The sequence below is a fragment of the Cricetulus griseus genome (genome assembly GCF_003668045.3).
Source record: "Cricetulus griseus strain 17A/GY chromosome 1 unlocalized genomic scaffold, alternate assembly CriGri-PICRH-1.0 chr1_1, whole genome shotgun sequence".
Lineage (NCBI taxonomy): Eukaryota > Metazoa > Chordata > Mammalia > Rodentia > Cricetidae > Cricetulus > Cricetulus griseus.
The window spans coordinates 166,976,689-167,000,490 of record NW_023276807.1 but is presented as its reverse complement, the minus strand read 5'-3'; the positions used below and the strand labels follow the sequence as shown (position 1 = coordinate 167,000,490).

The following is a 23,802-nucleotide window of genomic DNA, read 5'->3' as shown; positions in this document are numbered from 1 at the left end:
ATTGATATCTAAAATTGGCAAAAATAAATAAATAAATTGCATATGGAGAAGAGAATCAGTTAACTGATTTAGCAGGATCACCAGGTAAAACCTTGACACAGTGGTGTGCTTTTATTTTCATGTTTGACTGTGACTAAGTCCTCTCTGTAGTAAATGTGTTAAGTAGAAGCCACATGTCTGCCTCTCTTCTTAATACAGAAAACTCTCTTGTGTGTGTTTGTATCTCCAGAGATGAGGCCAGTGCCTCACACTTAATATGTACTCAATGTGTTGGGGAAGAATCAATGGGATTCTTGGTGGCTTGAACTAGTTAGCTAGAACTTGGGTATGTTATGTCTTTTAGGAAAAGAAACTATGTTTATAGAATTTATAGAACAATGGTGCTTATATAATATACTGATGGATAAAGGAAACCCACACCTCCATTCCTTATGATCTGAACTTCACCTGGCCATCAAGTTCCACCTGATGGGCATATCTATCAGATTGGTTCCTTGTATAGCCAGGCATTGGTGGCTTATGCCTTTAACCCCAGCACTCGGGTTAAAGGCAGGTGGCTCTCTGTGAGTTCAAGGCCAGCCTGGTCTACAGAGTGAGTTCCAGGACAGGCCCCAAAGCAATACAGAGAAATCCTATCTGGAAAACCCAAAAACAGATAAAAGAAAAAAAAAAGTATTCTAATGATTCCCATGTCAGCCTTCTCACAGCCTTCTCCCTTCACACTTGTGTAACTGAGACACAAGACTATCTGTGTCTCAGTGATCTTTATGACACAGCCCATCTCTTCCCCAAAGACCTCTTGTATCACCGAGATATTCTCTCATCACAGATGACCCACACTTGACTCCCCAGGGCTCTGCATTTGCACATTATTATTTACAGAACTTCAGAAACATTTGCCTTGTAGAGAATCTCAGGTTCCCTTCCTAAGCCTTCAGAACTTGTTTTCACAGGCTTGATACCCCACCCAGACCCTCCCCAAAGTCCCACAATCCAGCTGATTATCACTATCCAGCTATACTTAATCCCATTTCTCCTTAGTTAAAACAGGCTCTGTACTCCCCAAGAGACCACAGTACTCTCATGGACTAGCAATGTAACTTTACAAAACAATAATAATAATAATGTTTTTGATGTAATTGGTAACCCACTAAAGTCTCTAACTGATCTACCACTGAGACACCATAGGCTCAGCTCTGTATTAAAATCAACATCCTCCTGAAAAGTCAAATTTATAAACTGCGCTTCTAAACATGATTGGAAACCTTAATAGTTAAGAGAAACACATGGGATTTTAATACTACTTTTGTTCTAATTTCAAAAATTATTTTTTATTTTTATCTTACAATCTTAAATATGTCTTAATTTCTCACTAATGGTTATTTTTCCTCTTCCTTCAGACCATAGAATTCATTTGATGAAGTACTAAGGAATCTAATTGTTTAATAGGCTAGAATTAGTACCTGCAATAGTACTTCAAAATTGGCACACACCCGGCATAATTACAAATCCTTTAGAAGAATCTATTTCCGTACAATAGGTTAATTGGTTGTTAAGTAGATAGTACTGGGTACCACTTAACCAAGCTTCTAATTTAATCCCTACCTTTTTCAAATCAAAACTAAAGTAGCTAATTGTAATCAAATTAATCTCCCTGAAGAAATGACCGGCTACTTATCTCCAATGTTCAAGTTTTAAGTGTTCTAAGCACGGTAGCATAGTGCCCACAGACAAGAGAGCTATTTCCCAGAGCAGTCATGGTTGTCTCAAGATGGGAGTACAATAGTCACCTAACCACATTCAGATTATGGTGGTCTGTGGAGAAGAATCAAGGCTACTTTTAAGGAAACTTGAGTCAAACAGAAAACACACTGCAGCCAAGCTGAAGGATTTAGATAACCACCTAAACTTTAAGCATGCTGTGGCTCTCTGCTTCTGGGGCATGGAAGGTGCTAACTTGCATCTGCTTCCCTTGTTTTTAGTGGTGCAATCTGTGCATTGACTTGGTCGCATTCACCAGTGAGATATTCAAGGGAGCAGTTTTCCAGTCTTTGGATGGAATTATCGTCTCTGCTAACTGTAAACTACGGAAGATCTTCACTTTAAAATCAAAGCCCCGAGAAACTGCTGATAAAGATGGTAAGCTTTCTTTTCTAGTTTTGGGGGCCCTTTTTTCAGAGAAATGTAAAGTAAGAGATAAATATTAATTTAGAATGCAAATGTAAATTATAGACATAAAAGTTTTTAAAATTGAGAACAGTTTCACCATTGGCTAGACTGATTTGTATTGCCACCATAAATATATGAGGTTCCCTTCCATCACACCTTGGCAGCATTTCTGAGGTGAGATAGAAGCTCTGTAGCTTTAATTTATTTATAGCTAGGGGTGTTGAATTTTTTTCATGTTTATTACCCTTTCTTACTCCCTCTTGAGAACCATCTAGTTCACCAGCTTACTTAGGAATTGAGTTTTTTTGATTTGGGGTAGTGGCTCTTTTGATACTCTATCAAATATTGACCCATTCTGTTGGCTGTATCTTCACTCAGCTCATTGTTTGCTTTGTAGTGAAAATGTTGTTGTTTTAATTTCATGTAATCCTATTTCTCTGTTCTTGCTATTGCTTCCTGGACTACTGAAGTCCTTTTTTAAAAAGTTTTGCTGATGCCTATATTTTTATGTGTTTTCCCAACTTTCTCCTCTAATGGCATTACAAGGATGTCTTCTACTGAATTTTGTGTAGAGTTTACGTATCCAGTTTCACTCTTCTTGTTTGTTTGTTTTAATATCAAGATACTTCTATTTTTAAAACACTTCACAACAGTGTTTGGCCTATTTTGACATTGTACTTGTATGTGTGGATAAACCAGTTTTCTCAGTAACCTTTTTTGAAGAGACTTTTTTTCTCTATTTTATGGTTTGGGCATCTTTGTCAAAATCAGTTTGCTAAAGCTATGGCCCTAATTATGTATGAATTCAATTCTGGTCTGTTTTATTCCATTCGATTCTATTGTTCTGTATATGATTTGTACCACTAACATGCTGGTTCTAGTAATATTGTCCGTGTTTTAGGAGTGAAAACCAACATTGTGATAATGTTAACAATTATCTCTTTGCCCAAGATTTCTTTGGGTATTTACTGTCTTTTGTGTGCCCATATTGATTTAACAATTCTTTTTTCTAGTTCTATGACAATAGTTATATTAGGGTCTCTAGAGGAACTGAACCTATACTAATCAGGAAGAACAGTGGTGTGTGTGTGTGTGTGTATGTGTGTGTGTGTGTGTGTGTGTGTGTGTGTTTGTCTGTGTGTGTGTGTGTGTGTGTCTGTGTGTGTGTGTCTATGTCTGTGTGTGTCTGTATGTGTGTTAAAAGAACTTATTAAATCAACTTACTTTGAAATAGTAACAGCAGTTGTCTCATTCCTGAGAGATTGAGAACAAGGTAGTTGTGCTGTCCTGGAGTCTGCATGCCTCTTCAAGTCTATGATGGCTCTCTCACACTGGAGGACACTTAATCACATGGGCTAAGTGTCTTAGCAGTCCCAGTCTTACAAAGACCATGTGGAGTGTTCCTCTGGGCCACTAGTCCTCAGTCAATGACAGAGCCTGGAAATGTTAGTTCTAATAGCAGTAAGGAATCAACAGCAGCAGCAACAGGCATCAAGGGACAGAGCCAAGTGAGCACAGGAGAATTATCTTTCTTCCTCCACACAACTCCTTTTATTTGTGCTGCTACCTAAGCTACATCACAGGTGTCGTTGTGATATTTTGTTTGTGATCTAACAAATAAAGCTTGCCTGGAGAATAAAGAGTAGAGCTAGCCACTTGTTAGTCATAAAGGCCAGGCAGTGTGTCACACACCTTTAATCCCAGTACTCTGGAGGCAGAGGTAGGCTGATCTCTGTGACTTCAAGGCCACTCTGGACTGTAAAAAATTGATCCAGTCTAAAAGTGAAACAGAGTCAATCGGTGATGACTCACACCTTTAATACCAGTACTTGGGAGTTAACATGCCTTTAATCACAGCACTAGGGAGGTGGAGACAGGAAGGGATGTAGCTGGGCTGGGTGGAGAGAGGAATATAAGATGGGGAGAGACAGGAGCTCAGCCCATTCAGTCTGAGGATTCAGTAGAGGTAAGAACTAGTGGCTGCCTGTTCTGCTTCTCTGATTAACTCTTATAGCTGACTCTGGGTTTTATTATTAAAACAAATTAGAATTCTCATTACATATCATTCCATTTATTTTGTTTTGACAGGATTTCTCTGCATAGCTCTGGCTATCCTGGAACTCACTATGTAGACTAACTAAACTGCTTGCCTCTACAGTGTCATTTGAATTTTGGTAGGGATTACATGGAATCTATAGATCTCTTTCAGTATTGTAACCATTTTATTGTGCTGATTGTACTGATCCATGAGCTTGGGGAGATCTTTCCACCTCTGGTGTTTTAAATTTTTCATTATAGTGATCTTTTACTTTGTTATTTAGCTTTTTCCAAGGTAATATGTGAACCATTGTGAATGGGATTGTTTTGCTGATTCTTTCGCATCATGTTCATTGTCTGTATACAGAGAAACCTCTTATTTTTATAAGTTGAATTTTATATCCTCATACTTCGCTAAAAGTGCTTTATCCATTTTAGAAATTTTATATTAGTCTTTATGCACAGGACCGTATTTTGTTCAGTTAGAGACACTGACTTCTCTCTTTCTTATTTGCTTTATTTATTTGTTTGTTTATTTATTTATTTAATCTTACTGCACTAGCTAAGAATAGAGTGGAGGAAGAGGATATCTTTGTCTTCCTGTAGTGCCAACGCTCTAGGTTTTTCCCTATTTAGTATAAGGTGAGCTATAGTTTTGTCACATTTTGCCTTTTTATTCTGTGGTTGGTTCCTTCTATTTCAGAGTTTTTAATGCTTTTATCATGTAGACTATGTTGAACTTTATCAGAGCCATCAATTGACGATCATGTGATTTCTGTCTGGACTGTTACATTGTATCACATTTTTATTGTGTGTAAGCTTATTCTTGCCTTTCTAGAATGAATCCTGCTTGATCATGGGGAATGATCCTTTTGTCTGGTGAGTTGAGTGGGGGGTCAGACCTATGGTTATTCCATTTGGGTTATTAAATTTTAAAAATTGGGTTCCCTAATTTATTACTAAGTAAGGTAAAGATATCTTTACCTTACTTAGTAATAAATGTTTTTTGAAGATATTATAATTGCATCATTTCTCCTTTCCTTTTATTCCCTCCAAACCTCCCAAATACCTCTCCTTACTCTTTTTTCAAATTCATGGCCTCTATTTTCACTATTATTACATACATATATGAATGTTTGTATCTGTGTTTGTGTATATGTGTATATATACATACATACATATAGATACATATTCCAAAATGCATAAGTTCAACATGCTCAGTTCATATAATGTTAGTTGTACATATGTTTTATGAACTAACCATTTGGTATTGGATAACCGATTTGTATGTTCCTCCCTGGGGAGGATTATTTCCCTCCTCTCGGCATTCCTTGGTTGCCTTTGGTTCTTTGTGTAGGGTTGAGGCCATGTGAGCTTTCACTTATCTACTTCAGCATATCTATTCTTGTTGTCTTTATTCGTCTCAGGTTTAGGCTGTTATGTTGGTGATAATTTGAGTGTAGCTTCTGTTATTACTACAATACATAATCTCATAACAAACACTTGGTTCCTTTGGCCCTAACAGAGGAATTGCCCCTATTTCATAAATGATCCCTGAGCCTTAGGTGTGGTATAGAGATATTATTGGGACTAGACTCCACAACTGCATTTTGATTGCTTGTGGTTTTCTATAATGGTCTCCATCTGTTATGAAGAGAAGTTTCTTGATGTGAGACAATTGCCTGGTGTGGGGTGGGAAAATTAATAGGCAGGAGGGATAATGGTACAAATGATCTGGGGGGGTGAGAAAAACAGGCAGAGGAACTCTAATTAGAGAGTAGGGAGGGAGATAAATTTAGAAGAAGGGAGGATGTCTGAAACATCCATAGGAATCATATTAATTCCCTACTTAAAAATGATTAATGTAATCAGTCTACATATAAACATAGATATATACTTTATAAATGAAATGTACTCATCTGGACTGACAATGTTCCCTCTGGAAGCCAAAGACAATGGAGCAAAAGCTCCCACACCAAGCATAAGAAGCACTCTTTCTGAGTTAATTGTCAGGTTGTTCAAGAGACTTCCAAAACATTAAAGGCTATTGCCCTTTACCTATTGCTTAATACGTTATATACTTCAGACACAGAACCAAGAATCCCCTGAGCTGGAACTAACCTGGGTACCTCCTCACTGAAGACTAGCTTTTCATGGTTCCTTAAGAAACCATGCAAGCTGCCAAAGGAGACAATCAACAGTCCTATAAACCACAACATTGCCCAGCATAACAGGATGACCCTAATGGTACAGTAGAGGAATCCACACCTTCGTGGTAACCAATGACTCTGCTGTTGACCTTAAGACCCACACAACAAGAGGGAAGTCACACCTGATAGCAGAGACCTAGTCAACTACTCAGGGCTAGTGAAATTGTGGATCTTAGAGGAGAACTTACAACTGCCACTTTACTGAAACAGCATAATCTCTAACTGCATTCTAAATATTTGCCCCTGTACTCACAGATAAGATAATTACCTTTTTAAAATATATATGTATATAATATTTTTACTTATTCTTTGAGAATTTCATACATTTATACAATATCTTTTGATCATACTCTTCCTCCCAACTCAACTCCTGGTGTCTACCCTCACACCACATCTATGTTCTTACAAAGGAAAACATTTAGCTAAATTTTCCAGTTCAGCAAGGGAAACTACAGTTGTATGAAAACTCATCAGACTTGAGCAACACACTATTAAATGATGTGTTGTCAATTGAAAAAAAAAAAAAACGGAAGGAAATTAAACATCACAGAATTGAGTAAAAACAAAGATACACATGTGGTGAACAATTAAAGTGTTTCTCAGCAGGAGTTTAGAAGTATAAATGCCTGCCTTAACAGAAACCTCAAATGCATATATTAATGCTGTACTTCATGACCTTGGAGAAACAGGAATAAAGCAAACCCAAAATCAGTATAAAGAAATCATTCAAATCGGGTAAGTCTGTTGAAAAGGAAACAAAATGGAAAATATAGGGATCCAAAAGAAAAAGATTTGGCTCTACAAAATACTAAACAAATTGTCAAACCCTTAAAGAGCATATCCAAAAGAAAAAGAAAGATACAAATTAATAAAATTAGAGATGAAAAGGGAAAGATTATAGCAGACATCAGTGAAAGCCAGATGATTGTTAGAGCATATATTGAAGATCTAAATTTCAGTAAATTGGAAAAATCTCTGCTGTACATTTTAAATTATACCTTTGGGGTACTATGTATGCATTTAGTAATTTGATTTGTTCTACTAAAGTAATGTTGCATATAATCATATTGATTTGTTCGGTATCCAATGTTTTAACTATATCTTTAATGTAACAAAAATGTGTCTGTTAATTTCCTTTTTTGTTTGTGATACTACTTTCCATGTGCGCTGAGATTTAATTGAAAACAGAGTTCGCTTTAGGTAGCTGAAAAAGCAGAGGAATTTTTTGAAGAAAATGGCTCATGTACAGTGTATCAAGGATAACCAGAATATCAGGCTTGCAGTCTGTGGCTATGAATAAATCCAGCTTACTCCTAACACAAGGTTGCTCCTGTAGGTGGTCTCCCTCTCCTCACAGCTATTGCAGCTCTGCAGGCTCCCTAAGTCACAACATAGTTCTGGACTATAGATTCTAGAATGTCTATTATAGCAGCCCCTGTCTACTTTCCTACCATCCTCACCGGATGTGGATTATTATTTCTTCTTCTTCTTCTCCTTCTCCTTCTTTCTTTTTTTCTTCTTTCTTTTTTCTTCTTTCTTCTTTCTTCTTTCTTCTTTCTCCTTTCTCCTTCTCCTCCTTCTCCTTCTCTTCCTCCTCCTCCTCCTCTTCCTCCTCCTCTTCATCTTCCTCCTCCTTCTTTCTATTGAGTGAAGCATGTTATCATGATTGTCTGATCTGTGGAACCCAGGTTATATGCTGCAAGAGAGGCTGTCAAAAGCACATGTATGGTCTCTTTTGCAAAGCAGGAGTCATGACATGACAAAGCCACCAAATTAAGGAAATGCAGATGACAGTGAGCATCCAAGAACTAGTTTTCTCACTCTTTTCTTACTCTGCATGAGTTTCATGTAATGATTTGACAACAATAATTTCCTATTGAATGTGTTAGAAATGGAAAGTTGAGTTCTTCCTCACATTATTTGTATAAAGACTATAATGTGTACATTATTCTGAATTTGATTAATGTATTATGTAGATTAGTCAGTTGTCTAGTGCTTACATATGAATACACAGTCTTGTTACAATGGTTATAAACACCCCAAAATATTGAAAGAATACTAATGCTTTTCTTTTATTTTCACCTGGGATTGTTTTATAAAAAACCAGTTCTAGAAGCTGGGAGCAGAGTTGCACATAGATGTCAAAGATGATTTTAGAACTTTGTCTGTGGACTTTAGGCATGTGTTCCACCTGGATGTGGGTTACTCATGCTGTGCCCATACATTTCATTTGATAATAAAACATAGCAATGCATACAGTTCTTCAGAGCTCACAAGTAGATGAATGCTCCTGTACATATTATCTATCACTTATAGGTTACAGTTGAAGATACTGCAAAAAGAAAAAATCTTCAATAAAATTCTACAGCATGTACAGAAAATTATATGCACTCCATATAAGGTCATAGTAAATTAATCATAGCCTAATAAATGTAAATATAAAGAAAACAGTGAATCAAGCATAACAAGTAAAATACATGTTTTAATCTCTGATTCTTCTTTAAGCCCCATCAAAATTATGATCCAAGAAGACCAAGCTACATGACTGTGGCATTTGTGCAGAGGGCTTTGGTCAGTTCCATGGAGGCTCCCTGGTTGGCAAATTGTAGGTCCCAGTTCCTCCTTTTTTGATTAATTTTGGTAGGAAATCTATTTTGCTAGACATTAGAACAGCTATAGCAGCTTGCATCATGGGTCCATTTGCTTGGAAAAACTTTTCCAACCCTATACGCTGAGGTAATGTCTATCTTTGTGTGTTGCTTGTATGCAGCAGAAGATCCTGTTTTTGAATCAATTCTTTTAGCCCGTGTCTTTTTCCTTGGGAATTGAGTCTATTGATATTTTGAAAGATATTATTAACCAGTGATTGTGAATTCCTGTTATTTTGTTGATGGTGGTGACGATGGTGGTATGTGTTGCCTTTTTGTTGTTTTGCTGGTGTGAGATTATTTCCTGTGTTTTAATGGGTGTAATTAAAGTCCATGGGTTGGAGTTTTCCTTCTTATACCTTCTCTGGTGTGAGATTATTTCCTGTGTTTTCATGGGTGTAATTAAAGTCCATGGGTTGGAGTTTTCCTTCTTGTACCTTCTGTAGCGCTGGGTTTGTAAATAGATACTGTTTAAATTTTACTTTGTCACAGAATACCTTATTTTCTCCATGTGTGATGATTGAAAGTTTTACTGGGTTTGGTAGTCTGAACTGGCATCTCTGATCGCTTTAGAGTCTGCAAGACATCTGTTCAGGCTCTTCTGATTTTTAGAGTTTCTGTTGAGAATTTGGGTGTTAGTCTACTAGGTCTGCCTTTACATGTGACTTGGCCTTTTCCCCTTGCAGATTTTAATATTCTTTCATTAGTATTTTGATTATTATGTGGTGGAAGGACTTTGTTTTCTGGTTCACTCTATTTGGTGTTCTGTAAGCTTCTTGTGCCTTTATAGGCTTGTTCTTCTTTAGGTTTGTACTTGTTTTTTTCTGTGATTCTGTTAAATATATTTTTCGGGCCTTAGAGCCGAGAATCTTCTTCTTCTAGTCCTATTATAGTATCCCAGATTTCCTGGATGTTTGTGCTAGGATTTTTTTTAATTTAACATTTTCTTTGACTGATGAATCTATTTCTTTTATCATACCTTCAACACCTAAGATCCTCTCTTCCATTTTTTTTTTTTGATGCTTGCATCTGTAGTTTTTATTTGGTTGCCCATATTTTCTCTTAATAGAATTCCCTCTGATTGTTTTCTTTACTGCTTCTATTTCCATTTTCAGGTCTTCAGCATTTTCCTTCAAATGTTTGTTTTTTTTTTCTTGGCATACTTTAAGGGATTTATTGATTTCTTCCAATTTTTTGTCTTTTCCTCAGTTTCTTCAAGGGATTTTTTTTCATTTTCTCTTTAAGGACCTCTGTCATCTTCATAAAGTAATTTTAAAGGTCATTTTGTTGTGCTTCAGCTGCATTGGAAGGTTCAGGTTTGCTGTCATAGGATAGTTGGGCTCTGATGGTACCATATTTCCCTTTCTGTTGTTGATGTGTTCTTATACTGGCATTTAGGCATCTAGGTTTGGGATGATTATAGATTCCTGAGTTTGTCTTCGTTGGATGGGTGTTTCCTTCATTTCTGTTTCCTCTTGGGTATTTTGGCCTAAGTGACCAGGGTTTCTGACTAGAGAGTCTTCAGGTCCAGTAGTGTGTCTCCACAGGTTTTTTTTTTTTTGCAGCCTATAAGACGTTTGGGGTTTTAGCTGCCAAAAGGTTGAAGTATCTGTGTTGCCTCTGGGGTTCTGGGCACCTGCTTGATGTCTGGGATTCCTAGTATGGAATGGCCTTCAGTTCAGCAGAAGTTTTCTACCAAAGGCTTGGAAGAAGAGCCCAGGAGAGAGGGTGCTAATGAGGGGATGTTGGATGCGCTTTAAGGAGTATTAGCTGAACACGTGTGGTGTCTTACCTTCGTTCCCTGGATCTGGCTCAGCCTCTGGTAATGCAGGAGTCTTCTGTCAAAGTTACGGGCTGGAGTACAGAGCCCAAGGGAAGGGGTACAGTCTGGGGTTGTTGGGCAGGCTTCAAGGAGTGTTAGTGGGCTGTGAACAATGTCTTACTTGGGCTTTGTAGGACCAGCCTGGCTTCCAGTAAAACAGCCAGATATGGAGTTCAGGAGAGGGAGTGCATTTGGGCCTTGGCCGCGCCCTTTTATATTCTCACCATCTGTAAAAGTTCCTCATTCTCCACATCATCACCAGCATTTGCTGTCATTTGTATTCTTTGTGTCATTCATAGTGGAATGAGATGGAATCTCAGTATAGTTTAAAGTTTAGTTCTCTGATGCCTTAGGTATAGGAGTTGTGTTGTGGATGTACCCCTGGGTCTGGGAATCCCAAAATAAATGTTCTTTGTATTTTTAACCATTGTGATATTTTATAATTGTCTGCATCTACTTCAAAGAGAAAGTTCTTTGATGAGGAGTGAGAGCTACACTTATCTGTGGGCATATATGGAATGGAGTTAGGAATGAGGCAGATTTAGTAAAGTGGTAGCTGGAAATCCTCTAAGATCCATGAGCTCGCTAGCCTCAGGTAGTTGGGTAAGTTTCTATTATTACATATGATTGCTCTCCTGTTGAGTAGGCCTAATGTGCAATTAGACATGTGTTAGTTAATGCCAAGATAATAATGCCACTACTGCACCTTTAGGAATGTCTTGGCATGCTGTTCATTTTTGTGGGTCATAAGCATCATAGGCAGGTAGGACTGTCAGTTGATTCCCTCCTTTGCCTGTTGTGGTACTTTAAAATCTAGTCCTCAGAAAGGAGGCTTCAAGTCCCATTCTCTGGGCCCTGGATCTGAAGTGCTTTCAGCAATAAGACTTACCTTCAGCCTCAGAGATGTCATAAAGGGCAGTGGTAATAGCCTATATTATTTTGGGAATCTCTTGGATATCCCTGACCAACAATTTGAAATGAGGTTTTTCCTGCCCAGCACTGGGATATTTGGTAGATATCTATGGCTCTTGGGTATCTTTTAACAATCCCCCTTATTGACTTCTCTCTTCTCCCCACATAACTTTCCAGTTTCCTTTCATATCACTCTGTCCTACTATTCCCATATCTAGTAACCCCCTCATAGTACCTGTTTCCTTTAAGATTTCTGCAGTTATTCTAGGTTATTTATATACTCATGTCTTAAGATTTCAAGCTGAAAAACACAGTTGAAAGAGAATTTGCAGCATCAGTCTTTCTGGATCTGAGTCACCTCACTTAATAGAATCCTTTTAGTTCCATCAATTTACCTGTGAATTTCATGGCTTTCTTTTCATTACAACTTAATGTGGTCTACACCACATTTCCGCTATTCATTCATCAGTTGAAGGATACTTAGTTCATTTTCATTTTCTATCTAGTGTGAATAGAGTGGCAATGAACATGGCTGAACAAGTATCTAGTAAATGGATATCAAGTCTTTTGGGCCTATGCCAAAGAGTGGTATATAGCTGGTTCATATGCTAGATTTATCATTAGTTTTTTGAAAATTGTCCACACTAATTTCTATGATTCTAAACAGAGATTTCTCAGAAGTTGAAGTAGAAATGGCTAGAAACACACACACACACACACACACACACACACACACACACACACACACACACCATCTTTAGCAATTAGAGAAAATTAATCAAAATAACTCTGAGATTTCATCTTAACCCAGTCAGAATGGCTATGATCAACAAAACAATTGTCAACAAATGATAGAGAAGATAGGGGGAAAGGTGAACTCATACACCATTGTTGTTACTCATCCCTTGTCCCACTGCCCTTTCCCAGGCCTCTAATTCACTTTCCCCTCTTCTTTAGTCCCATGTATTTTATCTTCTCTTTCCTTAAAGGTCCCTTCCATTAAGATCTCTTCTTCCCCTCCTTGCATGGCCCCTGTTATAATAATTCCATCACACAAACACAACATATATATATATATATATATATATATATATATATATATATATCTTTTCCATGAGATAAAGCATAGCATTTGTCTTTCTTCACATACTGATTGACAGTTCCATCTGTTCTCCTGAAACTATCATGACTTCACTTTCTTTACATTGAGTTAAATTCCTGTGTGTATAATGTGCCACCTCAGCTGTAGATGCTCCTCTAAATTATTCCATTTCTCGGTATGATCAACAGTGTAGCTCTAAATATAAGTGGGCAAGCATCTCTTGAATGATAGGATCTTTGAGTGTATGACCCAAAGATCATATACCATCGGTCATATACCATCAGTTCTAATTCTAGTTTCTTGAGACATCACCATAATAATTTCTATGGAGACTGCCCCAGTTGACATTCTGAAACATCAGCAGCATTTGAATGTTACTCTACAGCATATCCTTGCCAGCATTTGTTGTATTTTATTTTAATTTCATTTTCCTGGTAGCTAAAATTGCTAAACACTTTGAAATATTCATTGGCCATTTGTATTTATTCTTTTGAGGACAGTCTATTCAGTTCTTCAGCTCATTTATTAATTGGAAGATTTTTTTCTGACACTGATTTTCTCCACGTTGGGAAAATGTTCCTCTTGGACAACCTTCAGTGCATCCCATTCCTCACACTTACGGTGCCATATTTTCATTTGGCTCTGTGATTGTTTTTTTTTATTTTGCCCCTGGTTTCTTCATTGACCATATTTGTGTAGTTTCTATGGTTTCTAAAGCTTTCTAATTTTTGTCTACCATGATAAGATATGGGAAATCATTTATTTATTGTGTGTGTGTGTGTGTGTGTGTGTGTGTGTGTGTGTGTTTGATAAGGCTTGCTTTATGGCCTATAATGTAAATAATTTTAGAAAAATTACTAGAACTGCTGAGAAGAATGTATATTTGTTATCTGTTCAGTGAGGTGTCTGTTAAATCTAGTGATCTGAAGCTTCTATGTTGATGACCTATCTAAAGATAGAAGTGGGCTAATGAAATCACCAATCATATAATTATTCTGTCAGGACCTGTGTGACCTTACCTACCCATCAGGATTTCATTTATGAAATTAGGAGCCCCAAAATTCAGCAGATGTATATTTGCAATAATTATGTTTCTTGATTTTGTTCCCTTTATTAATCTTAATGACCTTTTTAATCTCTTCTTATTATTGGTTTGAAGTCTGCTTTACCAGATGTTAGAATAGCTATTCAAGGTTATTGGCTTGTATTTATTTGATTGGCAACCTAATTTCCATGCTTTGACTCTTTTGTATAGGCTAGTAAACTTGACACAAGCTGGAGTTAGAGAGGAGAGAGCCTCCCTCAGTTGAGAAAATGCTTCCATAAACTCTATCTGTAGGCAACTTAAAGGACATTTTCTTAAATAGTGATTTATGGTGGAGGGACCACACCACTGTGGGTTATTTCACCCATAGGCTGTTGGTCCCAGTTTCTATAAGAAATCAAACAACAAACCATGAGGAGCAAGCCAATCTGCAGCACCTCTCTACCCCTATGGTCTCTGCTTCAGCTTCTGCCTCCAGGTTCCTGTCTTGTTTTGAGTTCCTGTTTTGATTTCCTTTGATGTTGAACACCAATATGAAAATGCAAGCCAAATAAATCTTTTCTTTCCAGCTTGTTTTGGTCATGGTGTTTCATTACAGCAATCATAAGACAAAGTCAGTCATTTTGTCAATGGTATATGGTTCTCAGAGACAACAAATAGTAAGATCTTATTTTTTGTCAGTTATCTCATCTGCATCTTCTAAATGGTGAATGGGTCCTCTTTTTTGTTTCCTTTGGGTGCTTTTATTCCTGGAAACGGAAGGTGATTTTCTACCTGTGCATTCTTGTATAAACCTGGGTAAGAGGTTCCTTGTTAGATGTTCATATTTGTGCAGTAGATACAGAATCTCCAGGCAGATACAGCCTTAAGTTTACCCACAGAAGACAACAATGATCAGGCAGCAAAGCAAAATATCAAAGGTGGAAATTAGTAGGAAATAAAAACTGTAATGGAATTTTCCTCTTTTGTGTGTGTATTTGTATGACTTGCAGTTTTGTCTTTCAACAAGTTTATTTTTTTTTCAAACTTTCTATTTTAACCGTAGAAACTGATGGGAAAAAACAATGCAATGTAACAATTGGGTTGTGCTTACGTAGTTCTAAATTCCAGTTTGTTGTACTTCCAGAGTCTTTTCTCATACCTAAAAAAGAAGTCTTACTCATCTGAGAGGTAATGTGGGGAGTAAGTGATAAACGATAAATGTATAAATTTTAGAATGGGGCCTCTTTGCATTTAAAGGTACTATGGGAAGGAGTTTTCAAATTCTTGAAGGTTCCTTGATTACTTTTCTGGTTGACCAGATTTTGTTTCTTTTTTACTTTCTTCCTTGTTCTTATTAGTAAACTACTATGTTGGACATCTTAGATTCCCTTGTTACCTCTTTTGCTCATCTCTTCATCATGAAATTTATTCTTATCATCCTCTCATGATTCAGACTAGCTTTCTCCCTTCTCAGTGTATAATACTCCTTTTAAGTACTTTCTGCACTTCTGGCTTGGGGGTCCTGAATTGCTTTAGCTTGTGTTTGACCAGCAATGTAGGTATTTCTCTGTAAATTTTAAAAGATAGCTTTGCTGGATATAACAATCTTTGTTTACAATTATTTACTCTCAGGGTTTAAAATGTATCATTTAATGCTTCCTAGGCCTTTGGGGTTTCTGGTGAGAGATTTTGTAGATGGAAGTTACTGTCCCTCCAACAACTCCCGAATACCTAGCAGCTGCTTCCCAAATTACCACACAGAGGTTTATATTAATTATAAATTCTCAGCTGGTAGCTCAGGCTTATTACCAACTAGCTCTTACACTTAAATTAACCCATAACTCTCATCTATGTTTAGCTATTGTGGCTTGGTACCTTTTCTCAGTACAGCATTCTCACTTACTTCCTCTGGATCTGGCTAGCAACTCCTGACTTCGGCCCTTCTCCTTATCATCCTTAGTTTGGTCACTTTACCTATACTTCCTTCCTGGCTAGTAGCCAGTCAGCATTTTATTAAACCAATTGGAGTGACAGATATTTACAGTGTACAAGAGTATTATTCCACAGCAAGATTTGATGCTATACTGGTGCATTTTCTCTATAGTTGAGGTGACATTTCTCTTACAACTTATACTATTGTCCGTAGTATTCTGTTTTTGATATCCAGCTGTGATGTGAGGTAGAAAGATTCTTTTCTGACTATACCCACTAAATTTAGAAATGCCTCATATGTGGATGTCCATGTCTCTCTTGGCTTTTGGACATTTTCTGCTATCATTTTAGTGTCTAAATTAGATTTTTGTGTTAGCTCCTTCCTCATGGAATCGTAGGTTTGGTGTCTTGACCATATCCCAAAGTTCTTAGAAGATTATTCAGTGCTCTTTTTTGTAAATGTATGTATGTTTGGGCATGTTGCTGCCTCAGCCTTATTTTGATATTCTATATTCAACTAGTCTTTGCTCATGATAATTTTCACTGGGATTTTTTGTTTGTTTGTTTGTTTGTTTGTTTAACTGGGCTTTTCATATTTACCATTTATACTGGTTATTTTTTTAATAATACTCAATTCAATGCTGAATTTTTACTCATTTTTTAAAATTTCTGCCACAAATGGCTGTTTCACCTCCCTTACTGACTTCCTTGTCTGGGTCCTAAATTTCCTTTCTTCATTTGTCCACTTTTTAGTGTCCTCTATGTGTAATTGATCCTTTTGAAAAGTAGGACTCTGAAATCTTTGTTTACTTCTCGCATCTCACTATCTTGGGTTTCTGGTATTGGGGAGCTGTGAATTTGTAAAAAGTGTCATAGTGGCTTGCCTTCTCATGTCTGGTGTGTGTGTGTGTGTGTGTGTGTGTGTGTGTGTGTGTGTGTGTGTGTGTGTGTAATTTGTGTTGGCATAGATAGGTCCTCCAGTTTTAATTTTTCACTTTTTTCACCCTTTTTGCTTAATCATTTAATTTTTGTGAGCCTTCTAGTGAGTTGTCTTCACTTGAGTTTATGTTCCTCATTACTATTTGAAAGTGAAACAATGAAGAAGGATAGACAATGATTTGACAAAAGCCATGGGTTGACTTGCAGTAGAAGACACTAGTGTCCCAACACAGTCCAGAGAGAGGTACAGTGATTCAGGGTGAGGAAATATAGATTATAGGCTTGGTGTTTTGTAGTCTATAGTTTTTTTTAAGGTATTAATAATTAAAAAGGAGACAGAGCCAGATATTTGGGCACATACCTTTAATCCCAGCACTTGGGAGGCAAAGACATGTTGTTCCAGGCTTTTTCTTTTAGGCCACCAACCAGCTCCCAAATCCTGGCAGGAAGACTTATTCTTAGTTTTAAATGCTTGGCCTAGCTTAGGCTCATTCTAGCTAGCTATTTTAACTTAAATTAACCTGTTTCTCTTTATCTACCTTTTGCATCAGGGCTTTTTACCTTCTTCTTTTCTTTCTGTGTATTTTACTTTCACTGCTTCTCATGTCTGACTGGCTGGCTTCTGGCCTGGGCATCTCCTTCCTTTTCTCCTCTCTTCTCTCACTATTTTCTTCTTCTCTCAAGCCTATATTTCTCCTCCTATTTATTCTCTCTGCCAGCCCCACATATTCTTTCTCCTGACTAGTTATTGACTGTTCAGCTCTCTACTAGACCATTCAGGTGCCTTAGGCAGTCAAGATGAAACAAATGGAATACATCTTTACATAAGGAAACACACATCCTTACATCATTAAACAAACGTTGCACAAATAAATTAACACACCTTTACACAGTAGTATTCTGCAGTATAAACAAATGTACCACAACTTTGCCCAGTTAAAATAATGTTCCACGACAGATCCCTGAGTTCGAGGCCAGCTGTCCAAGGATAGCCAGGACTACACAGAGAAACCCTGTCTTGAAAAAAATGAAAGAAAAAGAGCGTGAGGGGAATGAAGAATATTAAGAGGGAGAAGGTATCAATGGGAACTATAAGAAGAAACAGCAAAGAAAATGTTACAGATTAACTGTAGAACAAGTAAGGGTAGTCATGAAAGCCTGTTTGGGTGAAATACAAGCTAAAACAAAACAACTAAACATTTGAAGTACAAAAAGGTGTCACAGGAGGTGGAGAGATGGCCCATCAGTTAAAAGTACTGGCTACTCTTACAGAAGACCAGAGTTCAATGCCCAGCACCCACATCATCAGTGACTCACAAGCATCCTGCCCAGGGGATCCAACCTACTGCATGCATGTGGTGCACAGTCATACATGCAGCTAATACAACCATGCACATAAAATAGTCTTTCTGAAAATGTCAATTAAAAAAATAAAGTCAGAAGGTACTATTGTTTTAGGATAGAGACCCAAAGACCACACAGCACAACCAAAGTCCAAATTGAGTGAGAGTCTGTATTAAGCTAGCCTGGGCCTGCCTAGAAACACTTCTCACAGAGCTATCTCCAGTACATTTTACAGGGAGCTTCTAAAAGCAAAGAACACAGAAAAACTGCATCCTGGTTGGCAGTTGCATGAGGCAAGCAAGCAGTTTAACAGAAGCCAAAAACATGTAACTAGCTCAGGTATTTAACCCCGATTTTCTAGAACAGTGTTTCTATCACAGTGGGGATAGAAAAGTGGTACAGGAGGAGTCAGTTTCAGGCTATATCAAAGATGGCTCCAGTTAAAACAAGATGAAGGAACCTTTGCTCTGTCCCACTACATCATTGATGTTGGTTTCTTCTGGGGTGATTTCACCTAATAGCCCTGTTAATAGGGAAGGGCTACTAGTCTCAGTAAATCAAATGACTTAAATCATATATGCCCTCCCTGCTCAGAAGATCTTCTGTGTAAGACTGCAGAAATCACCCCTGTCTGGCACCCTTCCCCTGCCTGCCTGCTCCAGTCCCATCCTGCTGTGCTAGGGATTAAAGCTTTCCTAGGATCTTTCTGTGGCTAGACCTCTGAAGTAGTCTGAATGATTCTCTCCTTCATGTTTCCTTTTGAGTGTATGCTTCCGGGGTGTTCACTTTACCAGCAGGATCTCAGATTTTTTTTTTTTAATCACCACTGTCCCATGGTTCTTACATGAGAAAGCTTGCATTTGCTGGCCAGACTGTGTAAGGTTTGCTGCATTTCTTGGGTTCCCATGATGCTGCTTGCCTAGGTAGTGACAGGGGTCACTATATTATGCTCAACTTGTGGATAATCTCAGCTCATGTTCCCTTGCAACAATTGTGTGACTGTCTTCACAGCCAGCACAATTCTGAGCTTCTCTCTGCCCTCAGAACATGATCTTGCTACATCTCCTGATCACAATTCTTCTGGCATCCATGTTAAGTCAGCACAAGCTGATGACCACTCTTGACTACTTCTATGCAGAGGATTTTGTATCTCTCTCCTCAGCTTATTTTTTTCTCTGAGTAACTGTCTTGTTTTCCCACTATTTTTTGTTTGTTTCCTAAGTTTAGCTCTTTTGTAAGAGTCATTACTAATTGGGACTCTTCTCCACAGGTTACAAACAGGCGGTTTTTTTGTTTTGTTTTGTTGTTGTTGTTGTTTTGTTTTGTTTTTTGTTTTTTAATTTTTTATTCATTTTACATAGCAACCACAGTTCCCTCTCCTTCCCCTCCTCCTAATGCCCCCACCTCCCCCAGCCCCCCAACCACTCCTCAGAAACACTTCCCATTAGGGAGTCAAGAAAGCCTGACATATTAAGTTGAGGCAGGACCAAACCTCTGTCCTCTGTATCAAGGCTGAGCAGGGCATCCTACCGTAGGGAATGGGTTCCAGAAAGCCAGCTCATGCACCAGGGATAGATACTGGGTCCCACTGACAGGGGAAAAGGGAGTCTAGTTTCTAGTCTCCCTCTTACCTAGAAATGCCATGCTCTTTCTACAGACATCAGGGCTAAAAGTTGAATAATTTGTTCAAAGTTGTACTATAAAATGATTTTGCTCTATTTGGTTTCATTATAGAGTTTACTCAGTTATCAGAAATGGTTTTTATTTGGAGCATGGATGCTCTTCATTTCACATTGGGTATTGTATTCCCCTTCTACAGATGAACCCACAGATATGATTCCACGAAGCTGTCAACTTGCAACAGATGTTCCTCATGTCACACAGCTGCTAAACATGACAAAAGTCTGCCAAACTGAAATAAAATTTGGAGGTCATCGAGTACAATCAGCAGAATCAGGTAGGCACTGAGGTTCCTGTAAGCATATGTGCACCCTTCCCCTGGCAAGATGTTTTCCTCTAGAGACCTCCCTAAGTCTCCTTCTTCCACAGTACTGCCAGTATACAAGGCCAGGGCCTGCAAACTCGGTTCACTGATAGCCCAGGCAGACAACTAAAATGAAGAACCCTTTCTACTTCTGCACTGTGATTTATTGGGGGAAAGGAGAAGGTAGGGAGAGACATGCAACAATGCTTTTCTGTAGGGTAGTTATCCCTCTACAGAAAATGTTACTTTATTATTCAAGTACCACAGTACAAGACAGGTAAAGCTTCTCTGTGAAGGATCTGTAGGGAGTAACAGGACTGCAGCCAACTGGAACTACACTGTCAGTTTAAAAAAGGAAACTTCTGTTCAGTTCTGGACAGTGTTGCCCTGCCTGAATACATATCATTCATTTTTAAATAGTCTCAAATGAGTTTTTGGAAGCCTGTGAACTAAACAAAATATTCTAAGACTTCCAGTATTTTACCTCTAAACAGACCTCATACCAGCTGACCAAATCAATGAAAATAAAACACCTTAATATCAGACCCAATATAAGCTCAATTCCCTAGATGTTTGAACCCCTGAAACATTTTAAAGTTTAAACATTTAACAGTACAAAACATGTTTTTCCTGCTGTATGGACTCTCCCCATAGAAACCCTTAGTTAATTTGGCTAGTCTGATTTGTTTTGGTGGTTGTTTTTTCCTCCTCTCGTGATTGTTATATGCAGCTGTATCACTCAGACTGGGAAAGTATGTGGTTTCAAGTAACACAGAAATTAAGGGAGGTAATTCAAAGGATGCTAAAGGATAGTCACCGTGACAAATCATCTGTAGAAGTAGATCCTGAAAATATCCTATGCATATCTATGTATTTACAATATGCTCTTATAAGAAATTGGTAAGAGATTTATGGAAATATGTTAGGGCAGAAGACTGAGTAAAAGCAAGAAATAGCAAATTTTTGGACCATTATTCATAGGATTAATTTAAGGAACAGCTTGAGTAATGAAATGCTGTGTTAGAAGTACACTGTGGGAGTGTTTCTTGTCCCTCACTAAAGAGATGGTAATGTTTTAGGAAGCTGCATTCAACAGCAGGATTCCAGACTGTCAGGACTTGGACCAGTAGAAAGCAGTGGCACTGAGAGAAGCTGAAGGGGGATGTGGCTGGATTTGTGGCTTCCCACATAACATGTATTGTCCAGAAAGTGGTCAGAGCTTAAAAGGAAGTCAGATTAGAAGAGGAAAAAGTAGGTATTTGTGATGAAAGTTGAAAGCATGAGCTCTTTATCACATGCATTTTTTTGTCAATCTTAATCAGTGTTATATGCCAAAAGTTACATATCCCTAAAGAACTGGACCTCTTTTGTCCTTTTGTCAAATACACACACACACACACACACACACGCACGCACACACGCACGCACGCACGCACGCACGCACGCACGCACGCGCTATACTGTTAACCCTTAATTGCATCATTCCAAAACTCATAGAAAAGCAGAGGGAGTGTATATTTCAAACCTCACCTGCTTCATAATTACGCACTTTGAGTAGGACTTTCTGCTAGCAATGAGGCAAATAGTGAAAATATGTGTATTAGTTATACATCTAAACACAAAGAGAAATAGATTTTTGTGCAAGCCATGTTTGTTAGGGAGCCATGGAAAAACATAAAAGTATAAAAGTAAGATCATTACCTTTCAGGTGACAGTTTAATCTTAAGATTGGCCTCAGAATGCAGGTAGAGTATTTTCAGTAACAAACAACATATCTGTACCTTTGATAATTTTCAATAACAGGAATGACTTAAGTTGTGTCACATATGATGATGACATGATTGCAAATGATCTTTTTTTTAACCCTCTGTACTTCCAGCTGAATGTTTTATAAACTGCCTTTAAAATAAATACAAGTCAATGTACACTATCATTGTTATCTTTGGTAAAGCTCTCAGAGGTGCTTAAACTGAATAAGATTTGATAAATACTAATTCCATCAATGTTACAACTAAACAGAACATTTCCATAGGCTATATTCAAGCCAAACTTACAGAGGGGGATATTGATATTTCTTCTGTAAATTGTGTACTTTTAATGCATAATAATAGTCAATTCAACTTACATCATGTATACAGAAACATGAATTGGTGAGATCCATGAGAATATTACTTTTTCTTTGTGAGTACCAATTATATCCATTGTAATCCATTTTGATACTGTCTCTTACGTCAATCTCATTGCACATGCTTGATAGGCAAGATGACATGAACACACATGGTACTGTATGGTTCTCTTTCTACAAATACATTTCAGTAGCTGATTTTCATATATGTGAACTTTAAAACTTAGTAGAAATGAATGTATTAATAACTTTTGCTCTCTGTGCAAGTGTTTGATTTGAATGATATTTCTGAGGATTATGCCCAAGGGCAGATTTTTAAATGTGGATAGCCAGCAGATGTGTCTTTATTTGAACTACTTGTTTTCATCTCTTTCTGGTGTGTGAACTCCCACAATGAGATTTGAATTGCATGAGAAAATGAATATGTGCTCATATAATTGGCTGTGTATTGGTCATGTAAATTTTCATATTTTATCATAAATGCACATATTGAGAGATCCCAATGAGACCTCAAGAGAAATAGCCATTTCCTGTGGATTTTCACACCACCAAAAAAAAGAAAGAAAGAAAGAAAGAAAGAAAGAAAGAAAGAAAGAAAGAAAGAAACCTTAGAGTTTTTAACTGTTTTATTGAATGCTATAGTGCTTAATCAAGAACATTGAATGGAATTAATAAAATCACTGTTTCTAAGAAGTCAGCCTTTCCAAAAAGCTCCACATTACCCCGGTTGTCTTTGTCAACTCCCTCTGCACATTAGCTAATGACTTTAGGACTGTGGAATCTGATAATCTTACTTTCATTAATGGAACCCCAGTTTATTTGAACCAGAGAATGTGGTCTGGCTATTGAAATGAAGCATTCAGCATTAATGACAAGATACAGTGGCCCACTGAACACAAATCAAAAGTAGTAATTTACTTAAAAATTGGAAGGTGCTTTTCCCTATTGTCTCCCTTCTCACAACAGCCATCTTACTGGGTTTTCACTTTCTTTATAAATAAGAGGAAACTGATATTCTACCTCCTACCATAGCTGCAGACTTGTGAATTAATCCATCTAGAAGACAAAAGAGGGAGGGAGGAATTGAGGGGGGACAGAGGGAAGGAAGAAAGAGAATGAATCAGCAAACTGTCTTTGGTATTAGATGTCTTGTTTGGAATCCATTTTATGAAAGCAAGATTCAAACCAACAATCATATTCTACTGTGAAACAGAAAAACCTAAAAGGGAAATGAATTAGTATATGCTGTACTAAAAGCCAAGGTACTTCCCATAATTCATGAGTCAGTTGAATTAATATTGTCAAAATGCTATATTGCCAAAACCAATCTGAAGATTCAATGCAAATCCTATTAAAGGTCCAGTGATGGTCTTCACATGAATAGAAACAAGAAATGAATCCTAAATTTTATTATCAAAGCACAACAGACCCCAGATAACTAAAGTAGTCTTGAACAAAAGGCCCAGTGGTGGAGATATCAATATATCTGATTTCAGGTTCTACCACAGAACATCAGTAACAAAAACATTGTGGTACTGGCACAAAAGTAGG

General features: G+C 37.6%; 1 protein-coding gene across 9 annotated transcripts in view; it reads left to right on the top strand.

Annotated features, from left to right (window-relative positions):
- Positions 1-23,802, top strand: part of Cfap20dc (CFAP20 domain containing) — a 289,810-nt gene that overhangs the window by 126,949 nt on the left and 139,059 nt on the right. For 8 of the 9 annotated variants that reach the window (XR_004772275.1, XM_035452377.1, XM_035452376.1 and 5 more), the window contains 2 exons: positions 1,983-2,139; positions 19,962-20,099. Coding sequence is in view for 8 of the 9 variants with exons in the window: in XM_035452377.1 (XP_035308268.1) it covers positions 1,983-2,139; positions 19,962-20,099 (295 nt within the window). In the remaining variant the exon portion in view is untranslated. Of the gene's footprint in view, positions 1-1,982; positions 2,140-5,044; positions 5,086-19,961; positions 20,100-23,802 lie in introns of those variants that run through there. The other variant, XM_035452381.1, reaches the window with a different exon arrangement.